The sequence below is a fragment of the Parus major genome, chromosome 5, assembly GCF_001522545.3.
Source record: "Parus major isolate Abel chromosome 5, Parus_major1.1, whole genome shotgun sequence".
In the NCBI taxonomy this organism is placed as follows: domain Eukaryota; kingdom Metazoa; phylum Chordata; class Aves; order Passeriformes; family Paridae; genus Parus; species Parus major.
The window spans coordinates 17568833-17590868 of NC_031774.1; the positions used below are offsets into that span (position 1 = coordinate 17568833).

The 22036-nt window shown below is 43.8% G+C and overlaps 1 protein-coding gene across 4 annotated transcripts in view; it reads right to left on the bottom strand.

The window, feature by feature from the left end:
- LOC107205557 (USP6 N-terminal-like protein) overlaps positions 1-22036 on the bottom strand; it is a 75978-nt gene that overhangs the window by 23940 nt on the left and 30002 nt on the right. For 3 of the 4 annotated variants that reach the window (XM_015630036.2, XM_015630038.2, XM_033515032.1), the window contains exons 3-5: positions 6925-7208; positions 1236-1309; positions 606-691 (exon numbers count right to left, since the gene is read on the bottom strand). In XM_015630036.2, coding sequence (XP_015485522.1) covers positions 606-691; positions 1236-1301 — 152 coding nt within the window. In that variant the 5' untranslated portion in view covers positions 1302-1309; positions 6925-7208. Of the gene's footprint in view, positions 1-605; positions 692-1235; positions 1310-3408; positions 3658-6924; positions 7209-22036 lie in introns of all 4 variants that reach the window. The other variant, XM_015630037.2, reaches the window with a different exon arrangement.

Sequence of the window (22036 nt, forward strand, 5' to 3'; positions counted from 1 at the left end):
ATCCTGGGCATGTAGCTCCTCTTCAATACACACATGATCAGCAATTTAAAGGGTAGGGAAGCAGAATTTTTGGACAGCAATTTTTTAAACCATCCTCGTCCTGTACACAGAACACCTACTATTATAACTTTTGTTCATAATCAGAATAAAAAAAGTTTTTAAGCATTCTTCCCAGGCACAGGGTATGTATTTAATTCATGTGCACCTTGGTTAGGATGGAGATTTCCTAAGGGAACCAAAGACGATCAAGTATCTTGTCTGATCTCTTCCCGTGCCTCCCTGAATCATCAGGTGCAAACACAAGGGCCTCTCCCTCTGACACACCACAGAGGCACAGGAATACCAGCCTGCACCTTCTAATGCCAGGCTTGTGGTAGGAAACCATTTCTGAGCTCTGCCTTGCAGCAGATTTAAAGCATCAGTGTCTGGACATGCACAGTTGAGGAAGGAGGCCCATTTAGTCTTTTCTCTTGCATTTGGGAATGATCAAGCCAAGCCACAGAGCAGCTTATGGGGGAGATGCTGGGCCAGTCATGCTCAGTGCAGAAGGATGGTCCACACACACACAGAGGTCAGAGAGGAAAGGAGAGGGCAGGAGGACTTACTGCAGGAATCCAAACCGGTCTGTAACTTTGTAGAGTGTGAAATCAGCATCTTCCCACTGGTCAATCTGAGCTCCTTCCTGTCTGCCCTGAAAGCAGAAAGGACATCTGTGAGCTTGTCCCAGCATCAGGAATGCCCTAATGCCTGCACCCCGCACCCAAAGCCCACATATCCCTCTCTCCCAAATGATAAAAGGCACAGAACCAAGAGAGCAAAACCTGGACTAAAGAGCCAAATACAAAGCAGAAAAAAAATGCCAAGCAAAGAAAAAAATGCCAAGTTCAGCCTATCCAGCATTCTATATATGCTTTTGCTAGAGGCTAGGAAAAACTGTACATCAGAAAAAACAGTGCTGTTTGGTATACGCCATGCTGGTTTTAAGGGAGCACTGAAGCACCAGAAGCTCAGCACCTTTCAGTATCTATGCTGAGCAGACATAGGACCCTCAATAAACTCCAGGGATGTAGTGAGAGGGGATATATAGGAAGGGAGAGCTGGCATGAAGCCTAATGGCATGAGGGTTACTGGGGTGATGCCTGCAGGGAGGCAAAAGTTCTTATCTGATGCTTTCCTAATTGATTAAACAGCTTCAGCGCCAGCCAGCATGCTGGGAAGAGGCACGAGGCTGGTACCTTCTCATACTTGGCGACGATTTCTGCTTTTTCCTGGGCTATTAAAGACTCTATATCCTTCTTCATATCAGAAGCTGTAAGGGGAAAAAAAAGCAAGAGGGAAAGGAGATAAGTAAATGTAGACAGCATGTGAAATATTTTAGGGAAGTGCTAATACAAAAAACGTTTGCTGACTATTTTAGCTTCCAGCCATATCCCACAGCTAAAATTAGGCTAAGGTTGCACAGCCGCTGTACAGAGCGTTTGTAGAGCTTGCCTGCACACAGCAGGACCTCCAGCTCCCTGCTCCCTGCTCTGGGTCACAGCCCAGCCTGAGCAAGGGGAGTCTTGTCTTTGTTCTCAGGCACACACATGACAGTATGAAAGACATGGCTTTTAAATCCAGACACAAACCAGCCAAGAGCACTGGCCCAGCACGGGACAGGTGCCAGTTGGGCACACAGCATCCATGTGGATGACAGCAAACCACTGTGCTCCTGCCCCACCTATGGATGGGAAGCCAGGAGATGCTCTGTAGGGGCATCCAGAGGCGGATTTAACATCAAAGAAGAAACTGAAAGAAGTTTTTTCCGACTGAAGTGTGCATAAGACAAGTGAATTGGCCTCTAGGTGATTACCTTCTATACACAACTCCAAAAGAAAACGACATAGCAGCAAGATGCCCCAACCTGGGCTGAGAAGGACCAGTCTTGGTCTAAGCAAGAGGCAGTAGTCTAGGTATCTGAGGTCTGTGCCCACTGTTCTGCTTCATCCCATACACATATGTATGAGCAAGGTAACGTCTCACATCAAACACACCTTGAGAGTTGTCCTGTACAAGCCCAAAGAAGCACCCTCCCTGTCAAGCCATAACTAGTTCCTCATTCACCAAAGGTGGATCTAACACACCAAGAAGAAAACGTAGGCAAACAAAACCCCCAGGGAACTGCAGTTCCCAGGGATGGCTGCCAGGAAGAGGGCTGAGGGAAGGTCCACCAAGTCCTCCTCCTCTGAAACTCTATGGAGCCATGACAGCCCAGCTAAGACCACATAACAGCTATGGCACCACCAAAAGCCAGGCCACCACAGGCCACAATACCCAAACCTTTTGACCATTGTAGCTCTCTAATGGATAGCTTAAACCACAACAAGGAGCCATCCAGACCTCCCTTGAAGGGTTCTTCCCATAGGACATGCTATCCCAGCATCTGACTGAAGACACATCTCAGCAGTGGAGCTGAACACTGAAAGAGAGCAGCCAAAGGCATCACTTAGGATCATCTGATGAGTGGGATAAATTAAGGAGGAGATATTAGGGAGATATGATGAGCAAAAGCATCAGCACTCTCCAAGGCTCACTCCACTTGTCTGTGCCTTCAGACACCTGGAAGAGATTGATTGTTTCAACTCTTTAATGCAACCTGCTCGCTACCACCATGTCTTTCAGGCCTAGATGGAGATGGCCAAGAGATCCAGCTTTCCCTAACTCTTCATTTTGAAAGCAGCTATTTCTCCTCGTTGTCAGCTGTGTGATAGAAATATTGTATCACGTGCAACATAATCAGGGCTCTTCCATGACCCCTTATCAAGCAGCAGCACAGGTATGGCACCACTTTACACTCATCCATTCAGATACTGCAAAAATTCAAATTCTTCAAATTCACACCAGGAATGGGTGTATCTTCCTCTGTTATTGACTCCACAATCAAAACTGAGCGAGGCCAGAAATATTAAATTGTAATTTGTTCTTTTATTTTTCCAGGCTGCAGCTCCTACTTCAAATTTGAACTTTGATCAGTACATGTTAATCACAGTTTAATTTTCAAATGTAGCAAGGTCTGAGTAACTGTCTCACCATATCACCTAATGCTTCTGCATCTCCTCCTTCTCACATCTCCTGTGAAACACATAGGCAATTTCACTCCCCCAGTTTTGACTTCATTGTTGTTGCTGTTATGGGGCCAAAAAATTCCAATGATGTCTTTTACATGCTGCTAAAAATATAAATATTCTGCAGGCGACAGGGGAAAAATAAACTGTACATCAGATTAAATGGGCAATTTTTCAAGACACTTACAAAGTGAAAGCTATTCTGAACATCTCTGGCCACACTCTAAGAGAATAACAAAGGAAGAGCAACTTTGGTACCATGGGAGGATTTGCACAGCAAGAACACATATATTTTGGCATTCACCTCTGCAAAAGCTTCTCTGCAGCCAGAAACACCAGACTTGTGCAAAGGAGCCAGTTTTTCATCTCATGCCTGGAATATGCACATTTGTTTTCTCTTTCTGTAACAGTGCAGAAGTCCAAATTTAGGAAAATCTTGAAAGCAGAGAAAATGGTTGATGCCAGTGGGAAGGATGGAGATGGCAAGTGGCTTCACCAGCCTTGGGGTGTGACCACACGGTGCTGCACTCAAGGAGGTGGTTGTCAAAGTACTCTGGAGAGGGAACAGAACACAGCTTAGTTCTGTAATAACATATACTGAATAGGGGTGTTTTTATTTAATTCTGCACATGCTTAAACTCCAGAGTAGTTTTGACATCATGATGTTATTTAGCCTTTACTTGAGGGAAATGACATTTCGTGTGCATTGAAACTACTGAGATTTATTTTCTGAAAGATTTGATGAAACACATCATTTTTTACTTGATGCAAACAGGCTTCCTATAAATAGGAACAGGTTGTACCTGCCATGCCTCTCCATATACCTATGTATGACTGCATACTTTTTTTTCTAAATACACAAAAAACTCAAATTACTTTCTCAAGCCTGCTCCCCAATTTTCTCCTGAGAGCACTGTATTTTCCTAGCAAAGAGATTTCCCATGACAAACCCACAAGATGAAGCTGCTGTGAACAGAAATAGTAAGAAAATGTGAACTATGCAACAATGGTATTAGATAATTTACTAGGATATAAACAACAGAAAGCCCTGAACCATGCACATTTAAATTCAACGCTAAAATAAAGTTATGAATTAGCTCCTTTTAGAAAGAATGAAAACACCCACAATCTGTCATCTCACACTAACACTTGCAGCTTCCAGTTTACAATTTAAGGAAGTAAAAATTAATACCAATGACAATAAGCCTAAAGATGTTTAATGAAAATGCACGTGTTACTGCCTACACACATTGAACATTATCTAACCATCAGCAAACCTGACATAAAATATCCAATTTTTGAATGAAAGCAACTTTCCTTAAATTAATTCACCAGCTGGGATCTCAAATATTGGCAGTGAGAAGAAAGTATCTGCATCAAAAATCCAAGACTTGATCTACATAAATCAGATTTACTGTTATACTCTTCCCACAAGCCCTGTATTTTTCCAGTCAGATCTGCCAAGCTCCCACTGTCCCATATACAATAGCACCCACCAGGACCAGCCTGGCTGGGAGACGGGAACCTCTGCCCACCAGTCACCAGCCCAATGCTGCAGCCCTGCTTGCTGCCCAGGAGAACTGAGCATTTCCCATGGCCCAGCAGCAGTGCTCCTTGTGACACAGCCCAGGACACACACATGTTGCCTGTCACCCCCAGCCACGACACAATGTCTCACGCTTATCAGTTCATCAGCAATCATCGTGCTTGGCAGATGAGCTTTTGAAAATGAAAATATCAATAAAATCTCTTCTTAGGAAACACAGCATAGCAACATGTTCTCAGTCTCGGGATGGATTTGAGGATATTCTGGAACACAGTTTTTAAATCCTTTGTACTGCAGAACAGGAACTACCCAAGTCATTTGAGATTAAGACTACATGTTTGTACTTGGTTTCTATTAGGCAGAAGGTCACTGAAAAAGCAGAAATGGGTTTAGGTGAATGTGTGTTCTCGTTCTGAATGTGTCAACTTTAAACAGAGACTGCTGCTAGGACAAAAAAAAAAAAAAAAAAGGCAAGTTTTGACACACCATACTTCACTACAACTCTGGCCTCTATCAGAGTCAAACTACAGCTGTGGAATAAAGTAAAAAAGGTATGTACTCACTACAGTCACACCCATCACTGTCAAAACACAAGTCACCGTTCCTGTTTCACATTCTATTTTAAAAGCACATTTAAGCACAGCATTTTATGTCTTTAGCCATCTATGGTATCAGCCTGCAATTTTTGATTTATGGAAACAGTTTAAAAGGAAAAGCATATACACCTATGTAAGTGAAAATGCTTATACATCTGCTAAGAGGCAAAAGTCCCTCACAACATACACATGCAATCTGCAAGTACTTTTAAAGCTACTACTCACTTGTAAAGCTACTACTAGCTGTAACAGTGACTCATGGACTTGCACACCCTGGAATAAACCTGCCCATGCAGAACAGTGAAAGCAACTAAAGCAAGCTGAGAGAAGCTGAGTAAGCCCCATCAGGGCTTTTTAAGTGCACGAAACAGACACCTTGAAATGATTCAAACCACACAGGCTAAGGGCTTGGAGCAACCTGCTCATCCTGGCTGCGTGTTAGAATCTGGGGGGACAGTCAGCAGCTGCAAGCCAAGAGGAGCTGTCATCACAGGCTCTTTTCCCACATGCTCAAAGCCTTTCAGAAGCAAAGCCACGGCATTACACCACTGCACATACCTACCATGCACAGCCAAAGTGAGCTCAGCTTTGGGACTGCTCTGACTGCATCGCCACAGCCTGAGGAAACCTCAAAGCCCCCCAAGGCACTCAGGAGGGACTGTGGGCTGTTACAGGTGGGAACTGGCATGCCTGGCTGTGTGCCTCTGAGGTGATGAGCTGAGGAGGAAGTGATGGCCACGCTGCTGACTGCAGGCAGAGCTTTTGTTTCCTGAGAACCAGCCCCATGCGGAAGTCAGCCTGCTCCTGAGGCTGGGTACAAGACTGGCCAGCACCCTCATCTCTGGTATTGCAGCTGCTGCAGCAGCGATTTTTCACTAGACCCCCAAATTTCTACTCCAGAATGAACAACACACTCAATGCACTTGCATCGAGGACTTGTGCTGACCCCCAGATCTCCAGATTCTCACTCATTAAAAAACCCAGAATCCTGACCAGCACCAATTCAAAATGCAGCACTGCACTGTGCATCCCCAACCTTAGCTCAAATCCAGCACACAATTACATCTCTGCTACCAGAAAGAAAATCAAAACCAGCACTTACAAAGTGAACTACGGCTTCAGGAATGAAATTACTATCAAGCAGGATGAACCAAGATACAGGAGATCCTGTTTGCATATTTATTTCCTTGACTACAACCCAGGAGAACACAAGCAAGCTTTTTTGTTTGTTTGTTTTAAGAGCATAACGAGCACTAAGCCAGCTGAATTGCAGGAAGGTTTGTTTTAACTGTCTTGGGGTCTTTGAAAATGACTGCCCATAGATCACTTTAGATGAATCACGGATGTGCTACAGAAAATTCAAATTGTATCCTGTCCTAGTAAACTTGCATTGCATCTAAAACTGCACTGGATGCTGGGCTAGATAAAACCACAGTCACCTCCCTCACCAGAAGTAGTGGGAACACCAACTGCAACTCACTTTGATGCCACCAGCAATACCCCAACAAGCCAGAGCATCCAGCACCATTGTAGATGAGATCCTGCCGATTTACTAGCATGTGTAACCACTGTATATGACAGCCCTGAAATGTGATTCTCATTTGCTCCAGAGCCAGTTTGTAAGTTTGGAGAAGACAGGATAAAAACACAACCCCAGCTCCAAGCAATGTGCCCTTACCTGAGCCTTGTATCAGGTGCCAAGATTCATCAGTTCAGCTGGAGTTGTCCACTCCCCTGAAGGCATTTACCTGGCAGGAGCCAGTTGTCTCTGCTGCAGGGTGGTGGGGACCCTCAGTTGTGACAGCCCACCAGTGGAATACCCTCTGGCTCACCCCCACCACCCCAGCTTCACGTGGCTGCTCTCCTCCACCCTCGTCCTCTGGCACGTGAGAGCTCACTGCAGGCGGCTGGGAGAAGAGGCAAGGCAGGAGGCAATCCACACTCTCTCGTCCCCTGGGCTCACTGCAAGGGAAATAAGAAGTTGGTCAGTTTTCCAGTTCTGGCACAGCAAAGGCACCATCCTTTACCAGCACAGGAGTCTTTGAACACAGATGAAAGGCAGGTCCCTTTGGAGCTGATGGGGAAGGAATACTCTGTTATGGCAGGGCATACAATGGTAGAAAGTAAACTATGCTCCTTTTCCATTGCAAAAAAACCAACCTGGTGTGAGTTTTTTCTGGCCATTTTCTACCCTGGTTAGGTCCTAGGATTTCCCATACAGGTCTGAAAGCCCAACACAGCTTTATACGAGCAGGTACATTGCACTGGTAACTCAGCAGGTCTCACAACCTTTCAGAGGTAGCCACTATCATAATCAAGCAAACCATTACAAAGATTATATTTATTAGATTAGATTTTATTTATGTTATCATCTAGCAAGTTATAATGCATCTTACACACATTAAATGCAATTACACACATTTGCCTCTATTCTCCCAATTTGCACCAAGTTTTTACAGTACAATTGCAAGCTGTGGTGACAACGATGACAACACTTTGCTGCTAGACTACAGCAACATCAAGAAACCCAAATACATTGGCCAAGTCTCCTAGTTATAGAAATAACTAAAAAGACATGTAAGACTGCAACTCTATGCTATCCATCTTCCTCAACACGAGCAGCACTACCAATAAATAAAACCTCTCTCAACCCTCTCCCTACTACCCCTCTTCCTTTGCTGCCAGGACTCACAGGCTCTCATTCTCACACACATTTTTGGTGTCCTGGCACTCTTCTCCCCAAGGATGGAAATGAGAGGAGATAAACAGGAGGGCTGATAAAGAGATTTGGTCTCCTCTCTGCTTATGCTCAGTAAACCCAGCTCAACTCTGTTGCAAAGCCAGAAAATTCAGCTTTAGACATAAGCTAAGCCCTCTTAACAGAGGAGCGAATCTATAAGCAATTCTTTGTCAGCTTCTATTTTTAGACCTCATGAGGAATAAAAGAGCATCCAAACATTTCTGAAACTCTTTTTAATGTGAGCTGATCTTCTAGAGACAACAATAGCCCAAAAAAATCCAGACAAAGGACTGTACAAAAATCAAAGACGCATGAGTTATTTTTTTAAAACATTATTATATAAATAATTTTTCATTTGAAAAAATAAGTAAACTGAAGAATGCAAAGGTCCGCATGCTTCTTCTGGGAATTGAAGATTAATTTTTCTCTTTGCATTCCCTTCTTTTTCTATTCCAGTGTCTATTAAAAGGGGACACAAAAAAAATCCTCTTTTTTTGGGGTGATGCACTGACTTGGAAGGGAACTATATCAGCACAGAGCTTAGTAACTGGCTTCTTCTATTTGCTTAAGACTAGAAAAGCAGTTTGCATTTCTTTAACCATAAACTAAAGGAAGCTACAATGATGGTCATTCTCCACTCGGACAGGCATTCCTCCTGAAACACTGTATTTTATTCTTTTTGGTATATGTACCAACACTACAGAACACATTACTCTTCCCCCGTCATTCTTTGCTCCAGCTATACTTGGCAATTTTGGGTAAGCTAAAGGCTCCTTTTGCTATTTAAAACTTTCCCTGGTTTTGGCACTGTCAGCTGCAGGCCACCCACCCCCAACACGTACCTGAAGCAGCAGAGTGAGGACACATGTCCTGGCTGATACCCAAGATCTCACCCTGGGCACTGCAGAGCTAGTGATGCTCCCTAGCCAAAACCAAAGGAACAAGGATGCAAACATAACTGATCATGCTGCCACCACCCTGTGCTCTCTTTGGCACAGACAGGCAGCATCTTTTTCAAAACACATGCAAGGAAATAAAAAATGTATCATTATATAAAGTTGCTGGTACAGCCAATGAAATAAAAGCGCAGGAAGTTAAAAATCCACTAACAAGATGCAGCTTGTCTGTGAAAAACTTGTACAAAATAATTATTGAGGGGAATGACTTGTATACTGCAGATATTTGAGTTGAAGTGAGACTTATTCTGACTCTGTGTCTTACACTGCTTTCCAGAGCCTCTGGCTTCACCTCTTTTTTAGGAGGGAGGGATCTTCAGCCATTAGTCTGACCCCAACAAATGCTCAGCCGCTAGGAACCACCCTCATTCCTTCAAGCACTTTAATGAGTTTAATCAGCACACACTGCCTCCAAATACAGAACCCTTGCAGGAAATTATTTGTCTTTGGCAGTCTCTGCTGAGGACACTCCCTAACCATTTTACTGGCAGTATCCTGGACTTGCATTACCTTCAAACAGCATCTCCAGATGCTAATACATGAGCTTTTGTTAACTTGTTTTCTTCTATCCAAGCCCCATGCAAGCATATCCAGTAATAGAAAACTTGAGGGCAACAAGAAGTATTTGATCCAGCACCGGAAAGTACTGAGAAAACGTCTCCCAAAGCTTTTGTAACAAGGTTAAAACAAAGCATATAGTTTCAAAGCTTAGAACTATATGCAGGACAGCATTAGGATACGTAATTTTTCTAAGTCGTATGAAAGGAATCTTTTTAATTACAACATAACTTTACTCTTCCTTTTTGCTTGTTGTTAACTCCTAAAATCACCCCAACTTAAGAAATGAAGGGTGGGGTTTTTTTTTGTTTTTTTGTTTTTTTATTTTGCGTGTGTGTGCAAAGACAACATTTTATTAAAATCACAGAATGATAAAATGGTGTGGTTTGGAAGGGGTCTTGGAGATAATTTCATTCCAACCCCCATTCTAAGAACAGGGATGCCATTCACTAGACCAGGTTGCTCAGGGCCCCACCTGGCCTGGCCTTGAACACTTCCAGGGACAGGGCATCCACAACTTCTCTGGGCAGCCTGCTCCAGTGCCTCACTATCCCCTAAGAAATTTTTCCTAACATTTCATATATCTTCTTTTAGTTTGGAATAATACACCCTTGTCCTATCCATACATGCCTGTGTAAAAAGTCACTCTCCCTCTTCTCTTTCTGTGCCCTCTTTCAGTATTGGAAGGTCCTCTAATGTCTCCCTGAAGCCTTCTCTATTCTGGGCTGAACATCCCCAGTTCTCTCTGCCTGTTCTCATAGGAAAGGTGCTCCAGCCCTCTGATCATCTTTGTGGCCTGTCTCCGGACCTACTCTAACAATTCCGTGACGTTTTTATGCTGATGACTCCAGAGCTGGACATGGCACTCCAGGTGGGGTCTCATGAGGGCAGAGTAGAGCAGGAGAATCCCCTCCCTCATCCTGCTTTGACTGCAGCCCATGATGCATTGGCTTTCTGGTCTATGAGCATACACTGCACCCTGAGGGACATCACTTGTCACTGGCCTCCACCTGGACATAGAGCCACTGACCACAACTCTCTGACTACATCCAACCAGCCAATTTCTTTTCTATCCAGCAGCCCACCCTTCAAATCTGTATCTTTTCACTTTAAAGAAAGGGTGTCATGTGAGACCAAGTGAAAGGCCTTACACAACTCATGTAGATGAGACTGACTGGTCTTCCCTTGTTGAGTGCTGCAGTCACTCCACCAGAGAATGCCACCAGGGTTGGTCAGGCACAATGTGCCCACAGTGAAGTTGTGCTGGCTGTGTTAGATCACCTCCTCATCTTGTGGACATGCCTTAGCATTGCCTCCGTGAGGATCTGTTCCATGATCTTCCCAGCCACAGAGGTGAGGTTCATTGATCTGTAGCGTTACCAAGGTCCCCCTTCTACCCTTCTTAAAAAAAGATATGATGCTTCCCTTGGTTCCAGTCACCAGGGACTTTGCCTGATCATTGTGACTTTTCAAAAATTCCAGAAAATGACTTGCCAACAATATCACCCAGTTCCCCTAGAATCCTGGAATGCATCTCATCAGGCCCCGTAGACTTGTGCTTATCCAGTTTCACCAGATAGTCTTGAATGTGGCACTTCACTTACATTGGGAGGGACTTAACTCCCCCAGTTCCCACCTGAGAGATGTGGAAAGTCTGACTGCCAATGAAGAATGAAGTAAAAAAATTGCTAAGTATCTAAGCCTGATCCAGATCTGTTATTACCAGTTTTCCCTCCTCATAGTGGTTGTCTTCCCTTTGAGGGAATTGTCCACACAAGAAGTCCTCCCCTATTCTTAGTGGAAAACATGTTTATAAAACCCAACCATAGGTAAAGACTTAAGGCAGAGGTAATACTTCAGCTTATGAAACAGCAATGGTCATGTAGGACACCCTGCTAAAAGCAGCATTCCAGATTAGGAGTTAATATGAAAATAACTCAAGTATTCTTGTGGTTTTTGAACAGTGTTGAAAACAAAATCTGTGCCATTTGGTCAGAGCTTTGAAACACATCTCACAATTTACCGTGTATTTGGCTGCTAGCATTTTACTGTGGATGATAAAAACTTTTTATAGTTTTATAAACTATAAAACTGCCACAGGGGCTGAAAGAGACACACAGCTTTCCAGACAGGGAAAATCAAATGGTACCGACATTTTGGAGCAAGCCATATTATTTCACTAGCAGTTTCTGTATTTAAGTTACAAGTACAATGAAATGATGCTCAGGGGACTGGTGGAAGAACAGCCAAGTGGGTTGGTGCTGGATCCTGGAGCCCAGGATCCAAGGCAATGTACAACTGAGGGAGCCAGGTGACATGGAAAGACATCAAACCAGATGCCACCTTTCCATTTCTAGGTTTTCAGAGGCATTCAGAACCTTTGATCAAACATGCTTGAGAAAGCAACACAAAGAACTTCAGAAAAGCCCAAGCTCAGAACCACAGAGGATCTATTGCCAACATTTACTGTTTTGCATGTCCTCAGCACTTGTGATGGGAATAATGGACAGCAATGGGAGTGGGATAAAAGCAAGACAAAGAGGACCAGAGCAGGCTCAAGTCTATTGATAGAAATACATGAGAAAGGTTTTTCCAGTGAAAGCTGGAGCTTGCATGAAGGAAGTGACAGTATGAATGGAAGAACTAAAAAACTCACAACACCTTTTCTTAGATGAGATAAAAGAAGAGGAAGTTTAAAAAAGGAGAGGGAGAAGTTTAAGTACATGAGAACTTGTGGCCATGATATAAAGACAAGCATTTGGTAGGATGGAGGCCCATGCAAGGCTGTCCAGAAAAGCAGCAGCAGATGCTGTTCTCTCCAGGAAACAAACTCAAGTATCATCTGCATTTCAAGATGCAGTTTTACTTGGCTGAAAACATGCTCACTGAAGAAAAAAAGATACTTTGAACTTGAAAGGTGAATTTACCTTTCTTTATTCTTTAATATATAAGTTCTTTAATATTTAATATATAAATTCTTTAACATTTACCCAACAAAGCAACAACTAGACAGTTCACTTTAAACAGTTTGCTTATACACACAAAATTTCAGTTAACTGTTATAAAAGGCATTTGCAAGCAGGATGATGATTTCCTCAGTAGCTTGAGAAATTAATCTTCCTGTTCCAAGATCAAAACCTTGGAAACCACAATGCATCCTACTGAAGGGCAGTTGGAATCTGCACTGTGCAAGAAAGCTTGGAAAAGGGAAGTTGCAAATAAATAAGCATCTAAGGGCAGTGGAGCGCCTTTTGATAAGAAAAACTTTTTTTTCCCCTAATGTAAAGAATGGGTCCAACACAAAGAATAAGAGCCCTACATGAGTTAGAACATGCCTGCAGGCTGCCAGATAAGACTTCAAATCTAGTATTGCATGGGAGCATTTTGTTTATTTTTTTTTACCAAAGTATAAAGTTCTTCAGCAGGAAGGTTCTTTCCAGAGAACAGAGATCAGAGCTGGTTCACACTTGATCACAGTTAAGAAGAGAGGAGCTTCCCTTTAACTTAAAGCACAGTTGCTTCAAACTTGTCCTGGCTGAATACAAACCAAAGACTTCATCTCCCTGTTTCCCACTTCCCATATAAGTGTGGACCTGGATTTCCACCTTGGTCACAGACCCTGTTTTAGCATCTGCTTCACACAGATACACAAAAAAACAAAACAAAACAAACCCAAAAAAAGCAAAACAAAAGCTGTGCCTTTCCCACCCACTTTTAAGCAGCCCTTTGTCATGGATATGTCCTCTGCTAGAGGACTGTGTGCACTAAATCTCTTTTCCAGCAGTAAAGCCTTGCGGTGTTACAGCTACTACATGTTTCTCCCACTTCCTTCCATTGACAGCAAACAAAAGCTTGTTGCTCACTGTTATCAGGAAATATTTGCTTTCCCAAATTGTTTCTGTCTCCCTTGTTTCAGAAGGGTTTTTAGTAGGGTAACAGCTCACTCCCAACAATAAGCAGCAGGGGGTGATTTGAGCCCACCCAGTACATCCAGCCCAGACTGGGCACAGCCCGGTCCTGCCCTTCCCAGCGTGCAGTCTCCAGCACCTCCTCCATCCCAATACAGGTCCCGTGGAGAAGACAATGTTCCAGCAGCATGGTTTGAAGAGACAGAGCCACTTCTGCACCACTGAACTGGCTTCAAACAGCTGCCCATGTTTTCCAGCTGCAAACCATCCCCAGAAGATACTGTGCCCATCCTGAGTATTTGCCGTACTCTAAATATGCTCCCTTAAGAACCTGCTCTTCTCACCACACACTGCACTTCCTTCCTGCCAGACCCCTTATCACCATCATCCCCAAACGACACAGATGAAGCTTCCACTCTTGCTGGTGCTGCACTTTTATTCAGTAACCAAAAGAAACATTCTACATCAGGCACTAAGCCTGTGGCACTTCTGCTAATGAGTTATAATAAAGAATTAAACCCAGGCATGACATGAAAACAGAGCACCAAGGTTAGAGTTTCCAAAAAAGCACTACTCAGTCACTCTTTATTTTTAATTTAATCTTTTTTTTAGGCAACCACAGTATCAAATGTCAGGTCCTAAACCTAAGAAGGGCACCAAAAGTCCAAGTATTATTCAGGATATGAAATGCTCAGCTATGGCCACCCAAGCTGACCAACTGCAGACTCATGACTGAAACCTGCCCACGACTGCCAATACCAAGCCCAAACAGCTTTCATCCACAAGTGGGGTTCCTTGCAATGAAAGGATTACCCAGATAATGACTTTGTGTCCCAAATTTGATGTAAGGGAAAATGGAAAACCAGCACCTGCAGCAGCTCAGCACCAGCCTTGCACCATCTCTTGATGAAAGCTCCCAGAGGCCTTAACTCTGGCCTTCATCTTGGCATAAGGCTCTGCCAAAGACAGATTTCAAAAATATGAGCTTCAAAGTAAGTAAGTAATTTCTTAGTCCGAGAATATGGAGGAAGGGAGGGCAGTGCAGAAAGGACCACTTTTGCAAGTTTCTGATGTTGAATGATCCATAACCTCTTTAAAGTAAGATCCTCTCTACTGTGGCAAGCCCTGCCCAGCCCTGGAGCAGTGTGGGATTTGCAAGCACTCCACTCCACACAGCCCACTCTCCCAACCAGTGGCCACAGGAAGCGGGCTCCGTATTTTGGGGAGTAGCAAACCTTTTTCTTTTCCTGACTCAAGGCTGGACACGTGGTCTTAACACCTCCAGTAGACTGGGCTGTCATTTCTGACTGTGCCTCTGGTCACTGAAAAGGCACCATAGCATAAAAGGATTTGCTGGGAAGCAAAATGGCCTCAGCTCATTTAATTTAGCAATTAGTAGAAACCACTGATCTGGGTTCTGAAAAAAAAAAAAAATAAACAAGTAAACAACTCCATAAACACTTTTGTTATCCCTTCAGCCAAACAGCTCTCCAGCCCCACCACCAGGTTCTTCCTGGAGAACTTTCCTAATGCTCTCTGAGATGGAGCAGCACACCACAGATGCAGCACAGTCAGACCACTCTTGCCTGTTGTTCCTTCAGCTTGGCTGCTTTCATGTGTGTTTATTATTTACCATCAGTTTAATTGTTTTCCTCCCACAATACCACCAGAAGCAAACATGGGGAAACACGTAACTGCTGTTCCCTTTGGAGAGCCAGACCATTTCCACGGGTAGCTACTGAGACACAGATAATGTCAGCATCTCAACCTGAAAATAATTCTTCTCTCCTATCTTGTATATAACTTCTCTTTGAGAAACTCTTTCATGGCATTTTTGATGTTCACAAAAGTCCAGGATCAGCTCTCACTGGTCCCTCAAGATCTGTTCTTGCTTTTCAGTCTGTCAGCAAGAGGTGATGAGAAGCCCAGCAGCCCTTGGATGATGAAGAACTTCAGGTTTCACATGGGAATTTATTGGCTGTCTTATCTCAGAGACAATATTTGCAGGTAAATCCCAAGAGACTCCAGAGAGTCAGCCACACCCCAAACCATAAAGACCTGAAATTTAAACTGACATTTCTTACACCTGCCCTTCCCTGGGATTCCTGCACTACAGCATCTTTATCTGCACATCATTCCTCAGTCCAAGATTTCCTCTTTCAGCTATTTAAACCTTGATCCTGTTTTCAACTGCTTTTGAGAAGCAGGCAGGGTCGATCAGACAGTTGCTACAGCCAGAGGAAAAGCTGAAGCACAAGCCATCTCTCTGACATGGGAAAGGTCCTTCACAAGGTACACCCAACTCTAACACTGCACCCCCTTAGGCACCAATATCCATTGAGAACACAGATTTCAGTAGTTCTCACAAAAGGCAGCTGCTCCCTTTTCTTTTCCCCATCTTTGTCTGAAAAAGCTTATAGAACTATATAAACTCTAAAAAAAGTATTAAATAAATGTATTATTAGAAGAAGGTCACAAAACAACAACTTGAGACTAGCTGCAGCTAAAAATACCCAATCTCCACACCCCATGTAATGTTTAGAGAAAACATTATCAGGTGTCACTTCCCAGTAGTAAAAACATATTTATGTTTTAATTAAAGTTCATTAAGGTTGCATTTTGGGCACTGGATTTTATTTCTCTTTTTTTTTTTGCCAGGGACCACAAGAAACCCTAGGAAAATACATTGTTTGTTCCCCCAAAGATCCCACTTTTCTGTGCTCCCTGATTGAAAGAATCTCGGAAACTGGCACCTGCAAATTTGTATTTTCTTCTAACACCACCTAACTTTGCAAAATAATTTTCTAAAGAGAACGAAGTATTGTGGCCACCCATACGATGTTGCAGGGTATTTGTGCAATATGGATTTATTTTTGTTTTTTGTTAGTTCAGCGTATCAAGAAGGTCAATTTGGGAAGGACAGCAACTGCAGCAGCAGTGCAGAGCAGGTATCAGCACAGGGCTGGAAACTGCTGCTCATCTGACCCACATTCTAGACACAACTAGAAAAATTTGCATTATGGACATATTGAATTAGTAAGTCTGCTGCTCAAAGTCTCCCAGATCTAAAGAGCAATAGCCATGATGTACATCAACCTTAGGGTTTACTTCAACAGTCAGATGAGCAGAATCAAGGAAGTCAATTAAATTCCCTCAACAGAGTTTTATACCTTTCCATTGATTAAATAAGCTCTGGTTTATTGATCACATAAAAAAACACCCAGGAGCTACTGCAGGCAGGTAAGGAAACACCTGTGATAACATTTTAACAAGCTGAGCACATACAAGGGGAAGCTTAGCATACCATAGCATGCTTTCTTCTCCAAAGACAAATGAAATGAAACTCAGGAATAACTTCTCCAGAAGGTCCACAAAACCTTGTCCAGCTCACACTCACCACATTTTAATCCTTAACAAATGTACACCTTTCCCCCACTCAGAAACACTCAATAATACTTTTTTAAGAAATCACTCACAAAGTAAGTTTGACAGTGCATTACTTTGGTGGCCAACTCCTGCTCTGCTGCTCCCTGCCCAATGCATCCTTCCGTCCACCATAAAACAAGCAGTATATCTCATATATGCCCATTCCCGCTGCTTTCTGCCTGTCCATGCAGGCATTTTTAACTTTCTTTGCCTACTTCCCTGTTAAAGTTATTGGAAACTGGACTGATGCAAAATTTGGTAGCATCAAAGAGGCTGAGCATGCAAGCCTCCTGCTTCCCTGAGAAGTCAAGGTGAATATCCACCAAAGAGCACTGCAAAGGACTAACCTGGAAGTGATGAGTAAGAAGACAAACAGACCACCACAGCTGTACTCTACTGCTAAAACATTTGCTAAAGATACATCAGGGTGCTGGGGGGCCTCCCTGCTCTCTCCCCAGAGGAGGAGGAAGATTGGCGTTATTTTGAAGGACAACCACTGAACAGAACCACAGGAGTGTACTGGGAAAGGGGCTGGGCTCAGATTCACAGCCACCACCTCCCTCTGTCACTCAGCCTGGAGGAACTTGGAAGATTTGCCCACATGATGTCATTAGTACGTTGGTGTCTAAATAAAGGAAGCTTTTTAAAGGATTTCTCACTGACAAACTTATTCCGGTAAACCCCGATAGCCAAGACGTCAAGCAGAAGGGAAGGAAAAGGGAAAACAATACGGGTAGCCTAGGTGGGTGGTGTCTCAGGAAAGAAACCCAAACAACCTAAACAAATTTTCAACAAATTCGCTAATACCTGCTTGTTGAATAAAAAGCACAGGGAAGAGCAGGGAACAATGTAATGGAGATGTTACACCATCTGTCATTAGGATACACAGCCTATTTTGACATCGGGGTAGGGGGAAAAAGGATGAAGGTGAGGAAAGAGAACAGCGAAAGAAAAAAAAACTTTGCTTAAAGAGAGTAAATAAAACGTACTTCCATGTCAGAGGGGTTTTTCAGCTTCATATTAATCATGTGGCAATTACTGTGCTGTAAAACCAAACTGGGGGGTTCTGCATATTCAGGAGTCTCTTGGCTGCAAAAGCCTTAAGCTCAAATCATCAGCAAATACCATTTGCTGGAAGTTAAAAACAAAACAAAAAACAAAAACAAACAAACAAAAAATCTAGCAAAAAGAAAACAAAGTGTTCACGTATGCCCACATGTCATCCTCTTCTTCATAACTTCATCACTTCCACAGCACCACGGAGCAGCTCCCCTTCCTCCCTCTGTTCCACCGTGCATCTTCAGCCGGGCATCCACATGGAGAGCAGTTGCAATAGCCTGGTGACTCATGCTGCAATAATGTGGGTGGGAACTGCTCCCATGCCCAGCTCAAAAGGACACAGCCTTTTATGGTATTTTTAGCGTGGAAGTTGTTGTGGTTCGTAGCACTTTGCCTTTTGTCTTTCAAGAAAAGAGCTCACAATTCCCCTCGGGGATTCAAGGGCTCAACAGTGGAGCCCAGACAGGTGATGAGCAAGCCAGCCCTGGAACTTCCACACCCAGCCACGGTAGGGATGCTCAAGGATGTCACACCACGACCAATCCGCAGACTCTCCCTTCCAGGCAGCGGGTCCTTGGGCGGCTGCACCATGCAGCAATCTCCGAAGAGTGGGGCATGTGTGTCACTTGTTCCGTGAACACTTTAACTGCATCCCTTAACTTTGTAAGGAGTCATTTCCTGTGCCCCCCCGAGTCCTAACCACCCCGTGGCAATACACTAACAAGCTCATCTTGGCAAGCCATCAGACATTTCATTTCTACCCTTGACGGGCTGCTGGCATATGAAAAGCTGGCTGGTCCCATCTGTCTTCCCTCAATTAACTTAAGACTACATCTCTCCAGAAAGTAGTAAAAAAAACCTCTGTAGTGTTTCCACTCCATACAAATAGCAGGTGAAATGAGGCAAGAGAAAGCAGGCAGGGATGTTACATTGAAACCAGACTAAAAGCTTAAGGGGAAGTGCAGCGGCAGAAAAGCTACTCTGGCCTTGAGGACCACAGAGCATGGGACTCAAACTTGACAAAGTAAAAAAGCAGGCTCAGCTCTGCTCTTTAAAAGCTGAGGGTCACATATGAGATTAAAAGAGTATCCCAACATTACCCCATAGGGCTTGAAATGGGACTCTGGCTGCAGATATGCAGTGGATTGCTTTACAGGACAGCCCCCCCCATTCCCCCTTGCACCTGAAGCATCATCTGCTGTAGAAGAGAAAGGCATGAAAGTTTCTGTATCCCCAATCACAACTCCGAACAGCTACTGATTTTACTCCTTTCAAAGTTATTTAAGTCAAGAGGAAATTAAATCATAAACTGCACATGCCTAAGAAGTCTAGGAGAAGAGCTAGGAGGATGAACAAAAAAGCAGTAATCAAACCTCCTAACACAAGGCCACTGACATTAAAGCTATTTTTTATTCCTTCTGAAACTCCGGTGAGCTCTGGAAGGAGTCAGCCTACAAATCGGGTCAGATCAACAACAGACTGCCCATACAGACAGATTTCACCAAGCGGGAAGGACCAGTGAAGAGCTGATCTGGAGTGACTTCTCAGGTATGAGAAACACAGTGAAGGGGAAGTCTGGGGGACAGCAGTGGGCAAGCAGTGCACAGCCCACAACACACCTTGGAGGTGAGCCAACAGCAACAGACAAAAAACCCTCCAGCCCTAAAGCAACTTTAAAGGTCACTCAGTGTGTTGCCCTGGGCACAGCACCCCCCAGCATCTGCCAAACAAGATGCCTCTCACCAGGGGCACACCAGGCCTCCCTAGACAGACCAAGATGGAATCTTTTGCTCCTCGAGCATATGAAATACATTTCCAAATATAGGACGTCTTCCTGCTCTTAGATAACAGATCAAGATTACAGAATTAAAGTTAAAAAAAAAAATCACGTGAAAGGCTCCATCCTGTTAGAAGGAATACAATGCTTTTCCTGTGATCTTGCTCTAAATATCACATCATACTCGATTACTATCCTACCTTACTCCTAAGTCCCGCATAGCCAGTTTGGCTATATGGAGCAAAATGAGCTCTGCCTTGCCTCATTTCTCATTAAACTGCAAACTACATGCAGCAGTAGCTGTATAAGACGCAAGCCAAGCTACTTAATTTTCATTATCCATTACTTGGACCAACACTATGAATGAAATTGGAGTAAAAAAAACCAAAACCAAAACAACAACAACACAAACCAAACAATAACAACAAAAAAACCCACCAGGAAGGAAAAAAGGAACAGAACAGAAAAATCAGCCTAAACCTCCTACAGACAGAAAAGGAACATACCCAAGCCTGAACCGAGGTTTACATATCACACACCAGAGAGACCTCTCTGTACTAAGCCTTTAGTTATCAAAACCTGCCATCTGCACTCCTGAGAAAGACATGAGAAGAAGGAAATGCCAGTTTGCCCCTACATGCTCGATTCTGCAGTTGCTGCAGGCAACCTGGTGCTGTTCTGACGTTGATGTGCTGGCAGACCCCAGGGACCCTCCCCTGTGAGACCACCTGCCCACCCCCACCTCCAGCTGTGCAGCACACCTGCATTTAACATACTTCTGGTACTTTGGCCAATAAACAAAAAAGCTTTCCCAGACAGCAGGTTCTCTGTAAACCAAAAAGCATTGGAATGCTCTTACAGAGCAACAACTTCTCTTAATGCAGAAGCCAAGTGGTGATAGCACAGCCTGGACATGGATGCACTGGTGCTTGGATGCATCCAGACTTTGCAGCTGATGGTATCTTCAAAGGAACAAGTCCAGACAGTCTCTAAGTGCGTGCAGCCCTCTCCTCCTCCAGCGTTTGTCCCAGTGACCATCCTGCCACACACCTCCAGAGCTGGAATGCAGCCCCCCTTTGGAGCAGACCAGACTGTGGCTTGCTGGGACAGCTGTAGGAAGGCATGGATGCACTTCTCCCCCTCTTCATGGGGAAAGGGCTCCCTTTAAAAGCAAGCTGCAGAGGATGTGAGGCAGATGTGCCTTTCCAGGGGAAGAAGCACAGACTTATAAAGTGTTGGTTAGCGGGAGATTGCAACCCTGGCTCCACTGAAATAAATGTCAATGCTGCTAATGAATTTACAATGCAACTCAGATTTCCACTGCTTTTCACACGAGGTCCATCTGAGCTAACATGTAGTGTTTGCTGAAAAAGCTGAGCTTCACCAAGCTTCATTTCCTTATGAGTTTTCCATGCTCATCTTCTCACTTCCCCCTCTCAAATTTGCAGATGGGTTTAAGAACAGCAGCTTCTGCTCTGGACTCTTCTCAAAGCAGTTTGCATCACCAGGGTTGAGCTTAATGACTACAGGAACCCTTGCAGGAGAAAAAAAGATAATTCAAGAAATTACATCCTTCACAGGATGTGCAGATGGCATGTTCCTCTCAGCAGTACCAAAATTGTTTAAAGGACAGTAGGAGACTCCCAGAAGGAGATGCAGATATTGCCATCACAGCCAGGTAAAAAGGAGGCAATGGATCATGACACAGATGGCATTTAAAACAGACCACCCACTGTTTTACAGGAAGGAGTGGAGGGCACGTGTGAAATGCAACCAAAAGAAGCATCCCACTGTGTGCAGACATCAGGACCTATTACCTTTACCAGTCCTTTGCAGGGCCACAGCTTTCAGCTAAGAATCTGCTTAGCTGGAACCATTTGCAAATTATACACTAACTGGAGGCTTTAAAATCCTTGCAGGAAAATGCAATAAAATAAATAAAAATCAGCTGGGCAAGTTCTGACAACTCGTTTTTTTTCCCCCATCCAGTACATGGCCACGTGGAGAGAAGTGGTATGAATCAACCCATTTGGCAGCACAAGACAAGCAAGGATGCATCACTGCTCCACTACATGGGGAACACCCTCTGAAAGGCTCTGTTTACCCAGCGGGAGCCAATGCAATTCCTACACAAAGGCTGTAAGTACATTTAAAGCTCAAAAGTAATCTGAAACAGGTCCATTCTCCCCTCCAACTCCATAAATACAATCCAAATTGGGTCATCATCTAACAATAAATGAATGATACTCACTTAAGCCTCTGCTACACTGCTGACATAATCTAGGCCCTTTCATTCTCCTTGTACTGCAAGTACTAAAGATGCTTTTATACATCCTCTGAAGTACTCCATTTAAAAAACCATGGTA